The sequence below is a fragment of the Lactuca serriola genome, chromosome 1 (genome assembly GCF_051521515.1).
Source record: "Lactuca serriola cultivar US96UC23 chromosome 1, Lser_US96UC23_V15, whole genome shotgun sequence".
In the NCBI taxonomy this organism is placed as follows: Eukaryota; Viridiplantae; Streptophyta; class Magnoliopsida; order Asterales; family Asteraceae; genus Lactuca; species Lactuca serriola.
The window spans coordinates 82,771,634-82,790,094 of NC_136408.1; the positions used below are offsets into that span (position 1 = coordinate 82,771,634).

At 34.0% G+C, this 18,461-nt stretch overlaps 1 protein-coding gene across 1 annotated transcript; it reads right to left on the minus strand.

The window, feature by feature from the left end:
• Nucleotides 1-8,701: 8,701 nt before the first annotated feature.
• LOC145093648 (zinc finger protein JACKDAW-like) lies at nucleotides 8,702-11,385 on the minus strand. Its single transcript, XM_079031847.1, has 4 exons — nucleotides 10,968-11,385; nucleotides 10,396-10,734; nucleotides 9,902-10,301; nucleotides 8,702-9,800 (listed from the first exon to the last, which is right to left on the minus strand). Exons 2-4 carry the CDS (start codon nucleotides 10,535-10,537, stop codon nucleotides 8,912-8,914), a joined length of 1,431 nt encoding a protein of 476 aa, XP_078887973.1. The 5' UTR covers nucleotides 10,538-10,734; nucleotides 10,968-11,385; the 3' UTR covers nucleotides 8,702-8,911.
• Between the last annotated feature and the right edge of the window lie 7,076 nt (nucleotides 11,386-18,461).

The window sequence follows — 18,461 nt, forward strand, 5'->3', positions numbered from 1 at the left end:
TTCGAAAATCTTTCCTCGATTTGAGACTAGATTCACACCAATGTTCCTCCAATTCACTCAAACCAAGGCTCTGATACCAACTTGTAACACCCATAAAATTTAAGCCAATTTAAAACTTTTTCAAAACATTTAAAACCAGTAGTTATTACAAACTTATTTCCAAAATAGTCTAATCTCAGAGTTTTCCTAGAGACATAAATAAAACATGAGGAGCTGTATGATCACACATTCGCCTTGTCGTGATCCCCTGATGTACCTGAAACAACAAAATGAAACTGTGAGCGTGGAAGCCTAGTGAGTTTCCCCAAAATACCAACCTCACAGAACCATAATCATATCATAACAACAAATACATAACAACATGCATAATGAGCCTTCAGCATGACTGGACCACCTCGCAGGGCCTATAGTCTATATGGACCGCTCCCGAGCCTTCGACATGACTGGACCTCCTCACAGGGCCTACAGCCTATCCGGACCGCTCTCTGGGTATGTTGGCCTACAGCACAAAGCAGGACCGCCTCAAACCAACCCCCAACCGAACAAACATGTGCACATACATATCATACACTAGCTCATATCATATAACAATAAAATCAATCTAATAGATCACTAATCATAGCAACATCCAAATAACTGGGATACAGACCTAACAGGTCACTAACATAGTATCATCCTATAACCAGCACACTGAACTAACCAGGTCACTAAGAATATGTATTTCACCATCCTAAATACCAGGATGTAATCAATAAACATATCATGCCATAATCTAGATACAAACCATAAAGGGTCGGCCTTGGTGCCTTAGACCCTATTGATATAGTGAGGATAACTCACCTCACAAGTAGTGCCAAAATACTGTAAATCTCTGACTGCTGCCTCACCGGGAATCCCAAACTATTACACAATAATACCCAAAATAACCTTCTTGACTAAAAGTACACACTAATTATTAAGTCCATTCCCTTTATTGGGCCAAGGCCCTATTACACAGTCCTCGACTTGAAAGTCCATATATAAAGCCCATAATTGGCCCAATTTACTAAATTGGGCCCAACCACCTAATTGGTCCTAACCCCATGACCCAATGTCACTACCTGGACCAAAATAACTTATTTCCAAAGTCCAGCAAGGCCCAATTCCTATTTATCCCAAAACAACCCCAAATCCAAAGTTCATTTGTTAAAGGCCCAACAGAGGACGTACGCTGGGCGTAGTCGACCAGATGTTGACCACCATCAGGGTGGTTGACCCAATACGCTGGGCATACTCAACAGTTTGCCAAAACCTTATTAAGTTTTTAATGGGCACTTAAGCCCAAACTTCAGATCCACAAACCTACCATGCCTAGGATTCATACAGTCATGAACTTTATCACTTTGGACGTCCATAAAGTTCTTAATGCTTGGGCTTAATCCATTAAAACCTTATTTCTCATTGCATGGGACACATACAACTAATGGGACCTCATTTTTATCACTCAAGTTCCCTTCAACAGGGTCTAAGGCACCAAGGTCGGCCCTTTATCGGATTTGTATCGGGGTATTTGCTTGATATGTTTATTGATCTACTAGATCTGCATCCTGGTAGTTAGGATGGTATTATGTTAATGACCTGGTTTATGTCGGTATCCTGGTATATAGGATGACGTTATGTTAGTGATCAGTTAGGTCGGTATCCTGGTTATAGGATGATTGTTGTGTTAGTGATCTTTTAGATCGGTATGATTATTTGTTATATACATGCTAGTGTATGATATTTATGTGCACATGATTTTTTGATTGGTATGGGGGTTGGGTTGAGGCGGGTCCTGCTTCGTGTTGTAGGCCAACATACCAAGGGTGGACCGGATAGACTGCAGGCCCAGGAGGGCACCTAGTCAGACCGAAGGCCCGACGAGCGGTCCAGATAGGTGAAGGCCCCGAGAGGGCGGTCCAGACATGCCGAGGCTCGGAGAGTGGGCCAGATAGATTGAAGGCCCGGTGTGGGCGGTCCAATCATACTGTAGACTCAGGGAGTGGACCAGGTGGACTGAAGGCCCGGTGCGGGCGGACCAGTCACACTGTAGACTCGTGATGCATGGCTGTTCTATTGCTATATGTTTATATGATATGGTTATCAGTATGGTGTAGGTATTTTGGGGGTAACTGACTAAGATTTCGAGCTTACAGTTTCAGTTTGTTGTTTCAGGTTCAGTGGATGGCTACGGGAAGGAGCAGGGGTGACCGTACACTTCCTCGATTGATGATTATGATTTATGGGAACTGTGATGTTTAAACTATTTTGAAAACTAATTGTAATTATTGAATGGTTTTAAATGATTTAAAAAGTTTTAAATTTGCTCGAATTTTGTGGATGTTGCAATGTGAATCTTATAATTTCCATCCTACAATCATAAGATAAGGTTGAGGACAAAACCAAAATAATATTTAGTTTCCCTTTCATGGATTGAACTTTTCTCATTCTTGTTTTCTTGCCTTCTGGTAGCACAAGGGCCTACCAATGCTTCCATGTTGTTTAAGTAGTTCACCCATATTAATCAACGTACATTCACTAACCAACGTGCAGTCAAATGAGAGCCATAAAACTCATAAGCGTTTCCAACTCAACTGGAAGATGCACATAAACAAGAATATGTCAACTGAACACGATAGGTTATCAACCTCAGGTCGTGTGCAAATGATAACTAAAAGGTTTATTCTTGATTGACTCCTGAAATGTTTCAAGATCATTAAGACTCCCACTGACTTCTTGACATATAAGTTTCTCTTTCAAGGAACATTCCTTAATGAGCAAAAACAAATATTCAAAAGTTAGTAAGGATTCTCATCAAGAAAAAACACTTCTCAGAATTGGTATTAGTTCATCCTTTGTTTTAACCAAAACATCATAACTTCCAATTCCAAATGTGCTAGAGTAAGAAAACATTATTACTCCACATTTCATGAGGTGTTATAACCCTAATTAGTACGAAACAAGTTTTTCAAGATACAATTTGAACTAATGAGAGCATGGCTCTAAAACTTGATTGGAAAATGAAGTGTGACTCATCTTTTGATTCGAACCATTTGAACAATATTCGATTCCTCTTGTTAGTCAAAAAATTGCACTAAGATGTTCTTTGAGGATCAATAGCGACATAGTTCCACAATCATTAAGATGATCACAAAACACAATACTAATGTACTCTCCTTTCCTTTAAGATTGGAGAAGCATTTATCTTTCTGCCTAATGGATTCTTCTTATTCTTTCTTCCACTCTTTGAAACTTTTTAAAATATCAGAATTAAGCTTAATCTTATAAACATAACCATGTTTACTGAATCATCGGTAACCCATGACGAATAGAGTTATCGTCCTTTGTGGTGGATCTGAATAGTCCACATAAATGTGTACTAAATCATTTAGTCCTTCACTTGACTCGTACAAACATGTGATCAATGAATTGATCATAATCTTCCAATGATCAAGATTTTCATAAAACACAATTTGAATTACATGATTTCAAATTTCTATCCAACTGAAACTTGGGTGATGAGAACACCTTTTCACTTGGTCAATTATGACATTACCACAAGTGATATAACAAGAATCAAATCCACATTAATATTTCTAATATTAGAAATGTAACCAACACTTTCGTAAATGCCATTGCAAGGAAATACAAAGTAAACTTGATAAACCAACAATTCACTTTTAATTGATAATAAGCAGAAAAAATTGTCCCTACAATGTAAAAATATGAAAACAATGTTTCTAGACATTTCCTAAGCAATCTATTAAATTATTATAACTCCTAAGAGTAGCTTCGAAAATATGATCATCGAACCATGCGACTGAAATCCATCTCTCATGATCAGATTCAACTCACTATTTTTAAGCTTCGTTCTTTCTCATAGATTCTGCAAAACATTAGAATGTGATCATCACATCATGTATTAAGAATCTACAAATAAGAACTTAATAGAATAATGGAGTTATATAGTGGATGTACCTGAACTAGAGTCACACAACTTGACTTTACTATCTCTAAGATCTTTTAGGTAGTCTGGGCAGCTTCGCATCTAATGCCCCTTCAATTGGCAATAGAAACACATGGACATTTTGGGATTAGCACATGAAACTATCTTAGAATTAGCATTTCACTTTACTATATGGTCAAATGGCTTGACCTTGGCCGATCCCTTTCCATTAGGAAGAGAAACCTTTTCTGGAATACCAATGTTACCATTATCAATGTCCATGGAAATTTTGGAGACAGATCCTTCAAACATTTTTGCTTGACTTGTGCCCTTAAGCATTTCTACTTCAGCAATAATCCACATATATGTTAGATCAATTAGGGTCTCGTCGTGGCCCCTCATATAGTAGTCTTTAATGAACTAACTATATGATTCAGTAAGCGAAACTAGAACCAAGTCAATGGCCGGCTCCCTTTGGAAAACAACACCCAACATCCCCAATCTGTGAATGTGCGATTTCATTTTCAGAACATGCGTACATATAGACTTTCCATCTTGATGTTTACATGCCAATAAGGCTTGCTTAGTTTCATACTTTTCAACTTGAAGAAGACATGACTTAGGGAGAGTCACTAGAGGAGGTGGAGGAACAGTTGGAGAAGCAAGATTTCCAATTCCACCATTGCTTGAAGAGGGGAACATTCTTTCACCTTGATCAAAATGTAGAAGATTATCTTAAGATAGAGAAGGAAAAACATTTCCAAAAGAACGAGGAAGACCATTGTTTTCTGAACTTGACATTTATAAAAGGAGAATAGAGAATTCAAGTTAATTAATTTTAATCCTTAATTATTAACCCAAAAAATTTAAATTTAGGCTAGGATCCATATTTTCGATTCGAACTTTGAAGAGGGATGTCGTAATCAAATTCGAATCTAGTTTAGGTAGGTAAAGCATTTACCAATTTCAATCTTATGAAACTCCTAGATCTTTTGTGATTCATTGAACTATTCAATGACATGTTTAATCTTGATTATACTCTCACTTTGTGACTAGGATGCCGAGGATCACAAATGAGATGAGAATATCCATGTAAATTAGCTTGGTACTCTTGATGTCATTTATCATCTAAAATTAACGTGCCGATTAACCACACATGATCCATTAATTCAATGATAATTTACGAGACACCCATTGCCAACAATATTAGTTTCATATTAGTGTGCCAGTTAACCACACACGCTCCACTAACGGCCAATAATGTGCAATGTGTAATTTCATTGGTTTGCATCAAATTCACATTTTCCTAAAATAACTAAGAACGAGATGTTAGAAAATGGTTTAGTTACTTTATCATTATACTTTTAATGAGGATTAATTGTCCTATCGAACTCGTTTGGCTAACGACCCTCCACCATAACAGAGAGCGGTGGGTAAGAATGGATACCCAATGACGATCATTTTACAAGCCGCTTCCTTAAACTCTCCTTATAGTATGACTTCGTGAGTGAGACGTACTAGTGGTTCGACTAACTTTTCTTATACATATAATATATATTAAACTCTTAATTATAAATATAATATAGTATAAGGTAAATTTTAAACATTTTTAAAATTCCAAGGGTTTAATCTTTTAATAAATTAAACTTTTAGGTTAATTAAATTTAAACCAGTTTATGAATTTATTAATTATCTTTTAATTAATCACTTAATTAAATTAATAAAATCCATAAGGATGTATTTTAAACTTTTCAAAATACTAAGGTTTTTAATCTTTTAAATTTTAGAAATTAAAACAACTTTAATTAAATTTAAAAGAAATTTGATATAATAATTATCTATTAATTAAACATTTAATTAATTATTAAACTAATTAAGGATTATCCATTAAATTAAACAAATTAATTTAACATAATCCTTTATCCTCTAAATCTCGAAAATATGGGAGGGATATCACAAAATCTTTAATTATCTAATTAAACAATAAACAAGATAATTACCAAAAATAACAACCCGCCCAAAAACCTTAATTTTCGAAATCTTTACTTAGGGTGGATGGCAAAACTTTCAATCCTTGCCTTATATTCGAAAACCCTAGGGTTAGGAAACACTAGATCTCGAAATAATGGAGGCCAAAGGTAAGGGTTAAAAAACCCTTTGCAAATTTTCGAAAATAAGGGTTACGAAACCCTAATTGCGAAAATCATAGGTCCTAGGGTTTAATTGCCATAGACCCTAATCATGTCAAGTTTAACGAATTGCATAAAATCTAATTGAAAACAAAAACCAATAGCTCTGATACCACTGATGAGTTTTAAGCATACCAAACAATCCCTATGTGTGCATGCAACCCTAGTTGTTGGATCTATCTTTTCTCTATTAGACATACACGCATTGAACACAAAACATGAAACCCTAGGCGGCATGTATTATTTTCGAAAATAAGAATAAACTAGGGTTTAGATACATACCTTTAAGATTGTTATTGTAAACAATCTTGAATCCTTGCTTGAAGGACCTTTGGTAGTAAGTGCCACAAGTGATGCACATCTAATTGTTCACAAACAAACGTTAGTAACCAAGGAAAACTATAGAGGGATAAGGAATAAAGAAGAATTTCGGCCCTTAGCCTCTTAGAGGAGTGATTCATGAAATTCAACCCTAAGGAGGGTTTATATAGGTGTTAGGAAAGGTATTGGATAAGGCAAGTATCTCTAAGATATCCCTAATCCCTTAAATTCCTCCCTAAGACATCCAATGCACCATTAGAGTCCAAGAAACCCTAGAGACACTAGATTACGTTCCCCGTTCTTTAGAGAGGTTCTAGAATTATCGAATGCTAAACTATTGAACATTGTCACCTTTAGTCCATGCACATTTAATTAATTACTTTAACCCCAAAATTAATTCCAAATTAATTTCTGATTAAATAATTAAACAATATGATTTCTAATTAATATATTATTTCCATAATACATTAATAAATCATTTATTTTGATTTCTAATTAATTTATTAACCAAATAATAAATTAATAAATTGTTATTCTCTCTCTAACAGTCATCCTATTCAATTGTCAGGTTTGAAGACAACCCAAAAGGACTATGCTATTATTAATTCAAGTTTATATCAATTATAGTTATAAGCTTAGACACCTAATCCAAAATATCATCCATAGAATGATAATATAAGATGATTGTATGATTTTATGTGTGCAATAGCAACTTACTTTGTATTCTCCAACACTTTTCACCTATTTCTCTTGCAAATATTATTTTGGAAACGGGTTTTAGCTGTTTAGGGTCGCATTTAAGTCGTTGGTAACGAAAGTTTTTCTATTATTGAAATCATATAATTAAGACTTCATTTTGATTATTACCACTCTTAACATCTTTTAGACCCACTTGTTTCATTTCAACTTTGAAATTTGAATTCCATTTAAATCAACCAAACTTTATCAATCATCTTCCATATATATATCAAAATCATATTTTCAAAGTTAATTAACTACCACAGTTTGACTTTTGATAATGGTCAACTGTTGGTATTTTATATGTTTTGCCCTTTATCAAATAAAGATCAAAGTCTTTTTCGAAAAAAAAAAAAGATCAAAGACTCAGTGCTTAGTTTTAGTTTTTAATAGCTGATAGTTATGTAAAACAAATAGATCTTCAAATCGAATACAAAAGATATCTTAATATAGATAGCTGTGATTCTTCTTCCAACTAAAACAAGGTTTATACCCAAAACCAGCAGTATCCAATGTGTGTTTTGGGCAACTAACTTTACACGTAATAGCTTCTCCTAGGAAAAGAACATATTCCCATGGTTTTAATGAATTATTAAATGTAGGATATATCAAAGATGATAACGGAACTCAAGAAGATCCACAGAAACGTGACATAAAGTTTAAAAAGGCAACGACCTACACATCTGCTCACATCTCCTTGGTTTATCGAAAGATTTATGAATGAATGAAGAAAATGACGGGAAGTGGTAAAAAAAAGAGTGTGTGTGGGGCTGCATGTGTCACAGACCAAACAGTACAAAGAGCAAGAGCAGTAGCAGTAGCAGTTGTACCAAGTGACAGAAACCATAAAAAGCTTTCCATAAAAGACATGCAAATGCAAACACCTCCTTTGTTTCACTCTCTTTTGTCTTCTCCCTTTTCTTCCTGACAATTCACAAGACCACCCTCTCTTATCATCATCTGTTAACCCTACTCGTCTTAATTTCCAAATATATATTAAAAATAATATATTTAATTCTATCGTATTCTATTTCAAAAGATTATATATATTCTTATATTTATATATAGTCATTAGTCAATCTGAATGGAGAGAGTAATATAGATTGTTTTATTTTGGAAATACCTGTAATTATTTTACCAACATTTCAATTTAGATATTTGTTATATCGACATTGATTCATGAAAGTTAGTTATAACGTCGCGAATTAAATTGTTACAAATGTTGTCTTTTCCGACCAACTATGAATCGGTTTGGTTCATTGAGATTTATCAAAATTGTGGTATTAATTAATTATGTGGTATTGTCAAAATTCGATTCTATCTGAAATTAGTTAATTATTTTGTCCAAAAATTGCAGCAAAAACTAAGAAATTTTGTTTGGAACGACATTCTCAAATTTAAGGACATTTAAATATTTTAGATATTTAATTAACACTTAGAAGCAATATATCTAGCATCTAAAAGTAAAAAAAAAATGTAGTTTCCGTCATTAAAGTAATTAAACTTTGCAACGTAATTTAATTAACGTTGTTGAAATGCACTGTCGCAATTTGTAACAGGAATTCATCACTAAAGTAAATTGTCCAACAAGGGATAGCTAAAAGCCCATAAAAGTGTCACTAAAGACAATCCCTGATGCTAAAAGCGTCGCTTAAATTACGTAGTCCAAGCTGTGACAAGTGATAACGTTCCGATTCTCTTATTCATGGTTTCGGTTGAACTGGTCAAACGCCATTGTTGAAGAAGCAAACTTGCTTAGCTCTTGTTGTAAGCTAAACGAGACATTCCTTTCATTTCTTGCGACACCCAGGAAATCCCTAGTTAAGTCACCGTCGCCAAATTCATTGCCACCGGTTGCTTTGCTTTGCCTTGACCCGTCTGCCGGAGGTGTCGTCATCATCATCAATCTTTCACCATTGCGAGGGCTTGATAAGCTTGAGAGAGCTGTACTCATGAGGCCAAATCCGGTATCCTTTCCACCAGAAACTCCAGGGTTTGTGCTTCTTGTTGACCCCATTTGAGCTGCCTTCTGTAGAAGAGCGGTGGCTGACATATTAGCTACCGGTGGTGGTGGTGGTGGTGGCAGAGATGAACACATGAGATTGTTTTGAGTGTTGGAACCACCGTAATTAAACATCGAGTTCAACTGCATCTCCTTTTGGGATTCTTCTTCTTCTTTCAAAGATAACCCTTGTGGTAATCCATTATATCTACTCAACCAGTTCACCATCTCCGGTTGTAGCATTCCTCCATTGTTGTAGTTGGAGCTTGAGGAGCCCAAGAAAGTTGAGCTATTAGTGTTTTCGAGGTGGGGATTGTTGGCATTGTGGTCTAACCAAATCGGCAATCTTTGTTTGGATCCATTGACATCCAGAGGACTCTCTAAACCGCCACCAAAAACACCTTGATGAAACTGTGTATTACCGGCGCCACCACTACCACCACCAGGTCCACCACCGTTCATAATCATCAGATCGTTCCGAAAGCCCAGATGTGGCATGCTTGGGAGCACCGTGAGTGATGTCATCCTCGAATTTTCTTCCATTAACGCATCACAAAATGCTCTATGTGTAATGAAGCTATCTTTCCTGATTTAACATACAGAAACATGCAAATCTATACACATACCGAGAAAATCTGGAAGCATTAATACTGAAATTAAATACGTAAAGTGGAAATAGGTAGATACCTGGAAAAGAGGGTTCCACAGTCACACTTGTACTCTCTGGTACCACAAATCTTACTATGAGCTTTCCAATCGGATTGGACTGCGTACTTTTTGGAACACTTTTCGCACTTCCACTTCTTTTCTCCATGTTTCCGGCTGAAATGCTTCTTAACTCCGGTGAGATCTCCAAGAGCTCGAGAAGGGTCATGATGAACACAGCTTTTTTCCGGGCATATGTAAACTTTCTTCTTTATCACTTCGTTTTTGTTTCTTTGCTTAAGCTTCCATGGAAGGTTGTGTCCTCTTCTATGAAGCTGCAAATTCTGGTCTCTTTGAAAACCCTTACTGCATATCTCACACACGAATCGGTTTGTAGCCATTAGTGATGTCGGGGATAACGCTATCACTTCCGCATCTGGATCTACGTATACATATAATTAAGAACGATAAGTTAAATAATTAAGAAGTATTCAGATCAAATATTTAGAGAAGGACGCGGGTTTGTGTTTAATTACCTGGATTACCGGCCTGATTACGCTTTCGTTTACCTGAAACGGAAGAATTAGGGTTAGGGTTAGGGTTAGGGTTTGGGATGGGGTCGTGGATGAATGAGCTGAGAGAAGAAGGTGGTGATGAGAACCCATCACCCGACATCATTTTTGTTGAATCTTTAATTCAAAAACAACAGAAGACGATGTAAGTGATGACAACAAGGGAGCTTTTCACTGATAAATACAGATGAACATGAACATATATATGGATGATGATGAGGAGGAAAGGACGACGATGGCTGTATCTTAAGTGTTTTTCAACGATGAAGGAAATCCATGGCCAGACATCTTTCTTTGTTGAATCTTAAATAAGAAAAATAAAAAATTGCGTGAGTGAAGAACAACGGATCAAAGAGCTGCTAACTAGTAAATACAGATGAAAAGATGAAGAGATGATGATGATGATGATTATGATGGCTGCAACTTAAGTGTTTTTCAAGGATGAAGATGACCCATAACCAGACGTCATTTTCATTGAGTTGCATAAGAAGAAAAACAACAAACTAAGGTAAGTGATGATCAACAAGAGCTTCTACCTAATAACCACAGATGAAGGCAACAGATGAAGATTATGGCAATAACATAGCTGTTCTACATAGACGAACAAAACCCATAACCAGGCATCATTTCTATCGAATCTTGAAGTAGATAACAACGATTCAACAAAGGCAATGATGAGGAAGAAAAGAGCTGGTAACCAGCAAATACTGATGTGGAGATGAAGATGACGATGGATGTAAATTAAATCAAGTGTTATTCAAAGATGAAGAAAACCCAGAAAAAGAAAGAAACTCCATGGATTTTTCTCGAGTTTTGAAGCAAGTTGTGAGGCAGATGTTCGTCTTTTTGCCTTTGTTTGAATCAATATATATCATACAGAAAAAACACACACATGATAGCTACTTCAAAAAAGAATATTTCTGTTTCTCTCTCACACATAGAAAAACACACATAGAGAAAGAAAGAGAAATGGAGAGTGAGCCTTATCTTGCACGGCTTCCATGTACAGTAGGCCAGCCATGGACTCAGATTGACCACATCTTTTTAGCTTGCAATATCGGATCTTTGGAATTTTAACATGTAGGTTTTCAGCGTGGAATACCATAAGTTTCTTAATTTAGTTTCTTCCATGCAAAATTACAAATTACATATAAAAACATATTTCCTTTGAGAAATAAAATATTCAGATATTTTTTGTTTTTATAAATTCTTCGTCCAATTAAATTGTGATATGTGTAACATTTAATACTTATCTAATAAAATTTAATTATATTTTAATATACTAATATAACAAATGTTATCATTTAATTAGATAGAAGGGTTTGAAGGAACAAAGAGTAAAAATATATTTAATTTCTCATTTCCTTTTTATCGATTTCAGTTTTTGAAAATACAATTCCAAAATTAAAGTTCCACACTAAGACATAAATAGTTAAATAAGAAATTTGATTGCCTAAAACAAAAATTAACTTATTACCGGGCGAACACCACCACCACCTGGCTACACTCCTTTCTTCTGTCAGACGAACACCACTAGCATCGAGTACACGATTACAAGCCCTAGCCATGATTGTCATCCTTCTAATTTTGTGGATATGTATAGTGAATCCTGTATGTTTCTTATATTTATTAAAACTAGTAAATAACATCATTTATGCTTCTAGGTCCTTTCATCATGTAAGAACTAGTAAATACAACCCCTTATTGGATGTGTGTGATATATGTGGGTTGCCTCTGATTTTGGGATTGTTTTTTAATTATTAGACATGTTCTAGACCTTATTTATTCATGTTAGAATTAGTAAAATATGTCTAATATGCTTCTGATTTATGTGTGTCGCTTAACCTCAACAAAACAACCATGTATTAGATGTGTGATATCTATCTCTGCTTTCTTGATGCAAATACAAGCCTGAATGAGATGTGTGTGATCTTTGTATGCTTAGACTCGAAGAAATAGTCCCATATTAAACTAGTAGAACACATAAGGGTTGTTTGTTTTGCCTCTTCTTAGGTCCAGTAAAAAGTATGACGTAAGTCGGTCTGAGTCAATGTGTTAATTTGATACCGTCGGTTGTCGCCTTTTACACGGTCCTTAAGGGTTTGATTCAATCCGCTAATAAAAGAATTTGATTGAGAAATTATCCTCCTTTGCCCATATTTTCCTATCTCATCTTCTTGAATGGGAGTTCACTTTGTCCTCTCTATTGTGTCTCTCAATCCGCTTCAGCCTCGTCAGCCACCTCCTTTACCATCATTCTCTCTAATGTTGACCACCTCCTTAACCACTGAAATCCTAACCCCTTTCTCTCATGATCAATCACAAATGTTTTCTCTCTCTTTTTCTCCCTCCCATCGCACCAAAAAGAAAACAAGACTTTACTCCTTTTTCGTCAATCAGGTCGTAGGTATCGCCATCTTTCCCTCTTTTCTAAAAATAAATAAATATCGATACGTGTTTGTACTAGCACCCTAACCCCCTTCTGAATCGATCACAACCTTCACATACTTCTTGAAAGTTAAAGGGATGATTTTTTTTGTTAATAAATTGGTTTGTCTGGATCAATTTCGACATTATCCTTGCTTTGGAAGTTAATAGATTTTTTTTCTTGTTAATAGAATGCACTTGGATCAATTTTGTCATTATTCTTGAATTTATAAGTTAATAGAATGTTTTGTTAGGTTAACATTTGTTTAAGATTTATTGTTAAAGACATTTGTTACTTTGTATATTGAACTCATATGGCATGTATGTAACCGTGTGGGCGCATAGAGGCATATTTAACTCATATGGAAAATGTCCAATCTTGTAGAGCATAGTTCCAATGGACACAATAAGACTAATTATATGAATTATTTGAGACATAAAGATATGTAACTAGACAAACATTATTAGGTGCATACAAGATTGAAGTTTTAATTTCATTTTAAAGCATATGTTATGGCAAATCGGTGCATATATCATAATTTTGTCTACAATTATAGTTCATTTATGGCATAGTTTTAGGCTAACAATTTAAATCAGATGTTATATGGTAAGACAGTGTATATACCATTGAATTTATAGTGCACAATAAGTAAGATATGGTAGATTAATTTCCAAAATTCCATTATATATAAGCGATATACTATGCTTATGTTGCTTTAAATACGTAGTTGTTATTGTTTTGTAATATAGAGAATACATTTTTAGTATATAGTTGTTGGAGATAGTTTCGAAGGTTATTAACTATTGACAATATTTCTCAATAATAATAGGGTTCTTTTGGGTTGGCCTCATGACACAATTAACAATAAGGAAATGGAGAAAAATAAGTTATTAATTTATTATGAGTTAATAAATTGATTAGAAATTTTTTTAGTAACTAATGATATAGATTTAATTAATTAAAATTCTATAATATTAAATAATTCTTTGATATTAATGGAATATTCAAGAAACCTCTTAGAAGAAGAGGTGGACGAAAATTAGGATGTATTTCCTAATATAAGGCAGGTTCTGATAAGGATAATGGTTATCCTTAGGAATCTGACCAACTTAAGGATTCAAATCCTAGACCAGTTTTCTCTTATAGTTTCGTTCTCCCCTATCTCTATATTCTCCTAGTTTGAAATTTATATCCTCTCTCCAAGGATATAGAAATTTCAAAATTCCTTTCATAGGGTTTTCTTATTTAATTCTTGAAGTCGTGGGTCTAACTAAATTAGAGAGATTCTCTGTTCGATCCTTCACCTGTTGCAAGATTTGTCAATCACAAGGTCTCATTCGAATGATCAACAGGTTAGTGTTCTTATCTTTTTCTAGTTGACTTCAAAAGTAGGTTGCTATAGTTAGTAAAAACTAGATCCTAAGATGCATGTACACATAGGTTTTAATTTGTTTATTCCATTGCATTAATTTAGGGTGTATTGATATTTTAAAAACCAAACAGTGGTATCAGAGCCTATAGGTTTTAATTATGAACACTGCTTAAAAAATCGAAAACTAGAAACCTGATAATCGCAGGATGTGGCCCGCCTATGCTTAGACAAAACGTGTCCCTATGATTTTTAGTTTCTAAATTTTTGGTATTTTTTTGAATTTAAGGTTAATGCCTCTCGTTTTAAATATTATTTAAAAGTATCTAAATCTGAATATTTAATAGGATAAAGCTAAATATTATTTAAATAGAGAATTAAAATTTAAATATTTAAAATTAATTAAGATCTTAATATTAATTAAACATAGAATTTTATTTTGAATTTTAGGATTAATTAAGTTTTGAATATTATTTAAACCGAGACTTTAAATCTGAATATTTAAAAAGATTAAATAAAATTTTAAATATTGTTTAATAGAGATTGAAACTAGAATGTTTAAAAGAAATCAAGACATAAATTTAAAACTTAAATTTATATATGTAATATATTTACTATATATAACATATTATTACAAACATGTTCTCTCACATGTTTAGCAGATGCGTTATCTTCGAACCATGACTAGGTTCACTCAATCTAATGTCTAACGAGATGTTTAAGGAGGATTCTTTAATTCCTAATGATGTTGATTTTTAAAAGCACTTAGGCTTACTACCCTCACCGCCTCTTTGCATTTTGAGATTGGAGTTACTGAAAGGCCTTGATAGGATAATTGTTTAAAAGTTAAATGTATTAACTAAAATTATAATACAAAAATCCCATTTTATTAATATAGAAAAACGTGAGTCTTAAGCTACTTATGAAAACATACATTTTTCGTTATGTTCACTTGATAGGGCGTATGTGGTTAACCGACACATCAATGTGAGAATAATTTAGATCTAGGGTCACATGCTTTTGCATGGTTGATTCACCATCTGCTCTATGATCCACAACATCCTCGACATAGAAATGATATGAGCTTAATCTGAGATTAGCATGGCAATGATAGTCAACGAATCTGTAAATATCTAGGAGTTTCATGTATAATGAAATTGATTGCCTACCTAAATAACTTTGTGATGTGTTTACAGCATCTCTTTATACATCATAAATGCAAATATGGATCATGGCCTTAGTAAATAATTAATTATGGTTAAAAATATTTTTAAGGATAAATAAAACAGGCAAAAATAGAATAAAGATTGAGTGGTGTCTATTATATAATCCACTAAAATCTATTCTTATAAAACCTCAAAAAGGATTAACTGGTAGGATCATCAATCTAGTCTAAATTCATAGTTTGGGAATAATTCTCATGAACGAATGGAAAGATCATTCCTTTGACAAAGCTCATCATGAGGTTCTTGTAACCACCACATTATAAAACTATAAAAACAGTTATAATATTGTTTGAAGTGAAATGAAATTTGATTTAGTTAAGTGTAATGCCCGTGTTTCTGGCAAAGTATTATTATAATGATGTAATAGTTAGGGTCAAGAATTGTAACCTATTTTGAAGTAATGAAGAGGATTTATTTGAGTATTATGTGACTAGTTTATAACCCGTGAGAATCACAGTTATAAAATTAACTAAACTTTCATAGTAAAAACTTAAAATTGTTAATCAATTATTTTAAATAAATTATCAATTTATAGATATTTTTTTAGTTATATAAAATTATAATCGTTGATTTAAATAAATACAAGAAATTATATCACCTTATAATATATATTTATTTTATTTTCTTTTTTATTTTAATGTTATTAATTTAATGTAATTAGAGTGTGAAATTTAAAATTTGAAATTTGAAAATGAAAAATCAATTATTAATTTAATGTAATTAGAGTGAGAAATTTAAAATTTAAAATTTAAAATAAAAAATTAATAGGTTGACTTGTGGCAGGATAGGTGACATAAAATATTAATGAGGATTTCTAATATTATGACACTTGTCAATAGGAGAATAAACTTATTTATTTATTAGAATAGGGATTTATGTATCACATATGTGCTTATAATAATGTAATAAAATAATAATAAAAATATGCGTCAAAAATAAAATAATAGATAGTCCCAATATCTATGAAGAAAGTTCAAGTGGTCGTGAGAAGGATTCCAGATATATAAAGAACACTGAAATCTGACTTATAACGAAGAAGTTATGACCCGTCGAAGTTTTGCGACAAAACCGGCACAACACCGTGTATCGTAAAAAGTGAGTTTGCGATAAAATACTTTTTAGCCTTAGCGATGTAAAAAAAATCCATGGTATACGTTAAACTGAGAGTGTACATATAGAGAGCGTCCAAATCTGACTCGTTCGAGGAAGTTCTGATTTTTCTATGATTTGGCAACCCAAAAATCGAATTTTAGATCAATCAATTTTTAGCCGACACAATCTAAACGATAATCGAAGTTCTCGTTAATAGGAGCTCAACGATAAAAAGACAAACGAAAACAGACGTCGGATGACATAGTTACGAATTTTTAACGTATTTTAACTGTCTAAGCCTATTAAAATACAACTTTAAAAATAAAGTTAAAATTAGCCGACGGAGTCTAAACGAAAGTTGTAGATCACGTCGCTACCTACACGTGGATATAAAGAATTTCAAATGTAGAGATCGTATGCGAAAGTTACAGAATTTAGAAGATAATTAAATTACGTGTTAAGATGCGAGGCAGACACGTGGCACAATCTCAACCCCACCTTCTTCCCCACAACTTCGTATGCGATGCTGAAACGTGGCCACGAACGCCCTGCGTAACATATAGTATGCCCAACGTACTGCAGTACGCCCAACGTACCTTTTCTTTAGGTCCCGTGTTCGACCCCCACCAAGCCTATAAATATGAGGCGTTTTTCCTCATTTTTCTTAACACTTTTTCTCAACTTCTCTCCCAAATACCCCCAAACCCTCTCTTCCATTCACTAGCACTTCCTAAGTGTTAGAGGCGAGTCCTGGAGTGCCACAAGGCCCCAAGAAGAAAAGCTTTTGTCTCAGAAGTTCTGCCAGAGTAGAGCCCGACTCGTCGCGAAACCCCCATGTAAGTGAGTTATGCTTACCCTACTTTAAGTATAACTTATGTTTAAGTTCATTATCGTTATTATGAACCTATAAAAAAGATTTATCAGTGATTCAAAGTCGTTATACTAATTGATCTACTTATAGGGATGATGTCTAAGTTGTGATTTAGTGAGGTGTTTAAAGTGGGCTTTCCAAACAATATACTATGTATACCAAACGGACCCTACCTCCGATATGATCCTACCTGGTTGTTTCTTACTTGATAGATCATGAAAGTAGACTTTGAGTTAATTATATATCTAGACTAATAATTAGTCGCAGTAAATATTAGACTAAATCTAGTAATGATAATACTAGGTTTCATAGGAGGAAAATAAAATTGTTAGAAGCAAAGTGCTGCCCGAATTTCGAGTAATCACTTTAACAAGTGAGTGCATAGCTGCTTTCATATTACACATAGATATGAAGTATTTAATATAAATTATGTGCTATATGTGCATATTATCTGTGTTCTTGATATCTATATTGGATGAAAGATTTATACATGTTTTATCTGATTTAAATTGTATATGTATTTTCTACCTATAATTATGTTGGGTAAAGATGGGTAGACGAAATAGATGATGAAAGATGAAATAAAATGATGTGAGGTCTCGATGTTTAAGTTGATCCAGTCATCTAGCATAGTATAGATGACGACCACAGACTGTTTTAGACAGTCCAGTGGAACGCTAGCAAGCTCACAACTTGTAGGTGTTTTTGAACTACGTGTTCACCATCCCCCCATGGTTGCCTTATTGACATATATTGCTGAGGAATCCCCTAAGTAGTTTTATTCATCCCGATGATAATACTTAGGCTAGGTCCCTTAAATTAGATGCTTCAGGGACAGAAAATGAGGATAAGGGGAACCGGTAATCGGGTTAAATGATTTGATGAAATTAATGAACTTAATTATTGTGGTTTGAAAACCCTATGTGCTACCCAGGCTCCCAAGTCTGGCCCACTCAATTTCTTGTGTTATAGGTTGTGGCAATATAGCACATGAGTGATGATCTGATGAGAGATCAATGGATATAGGCCATTAGAATGATAGAT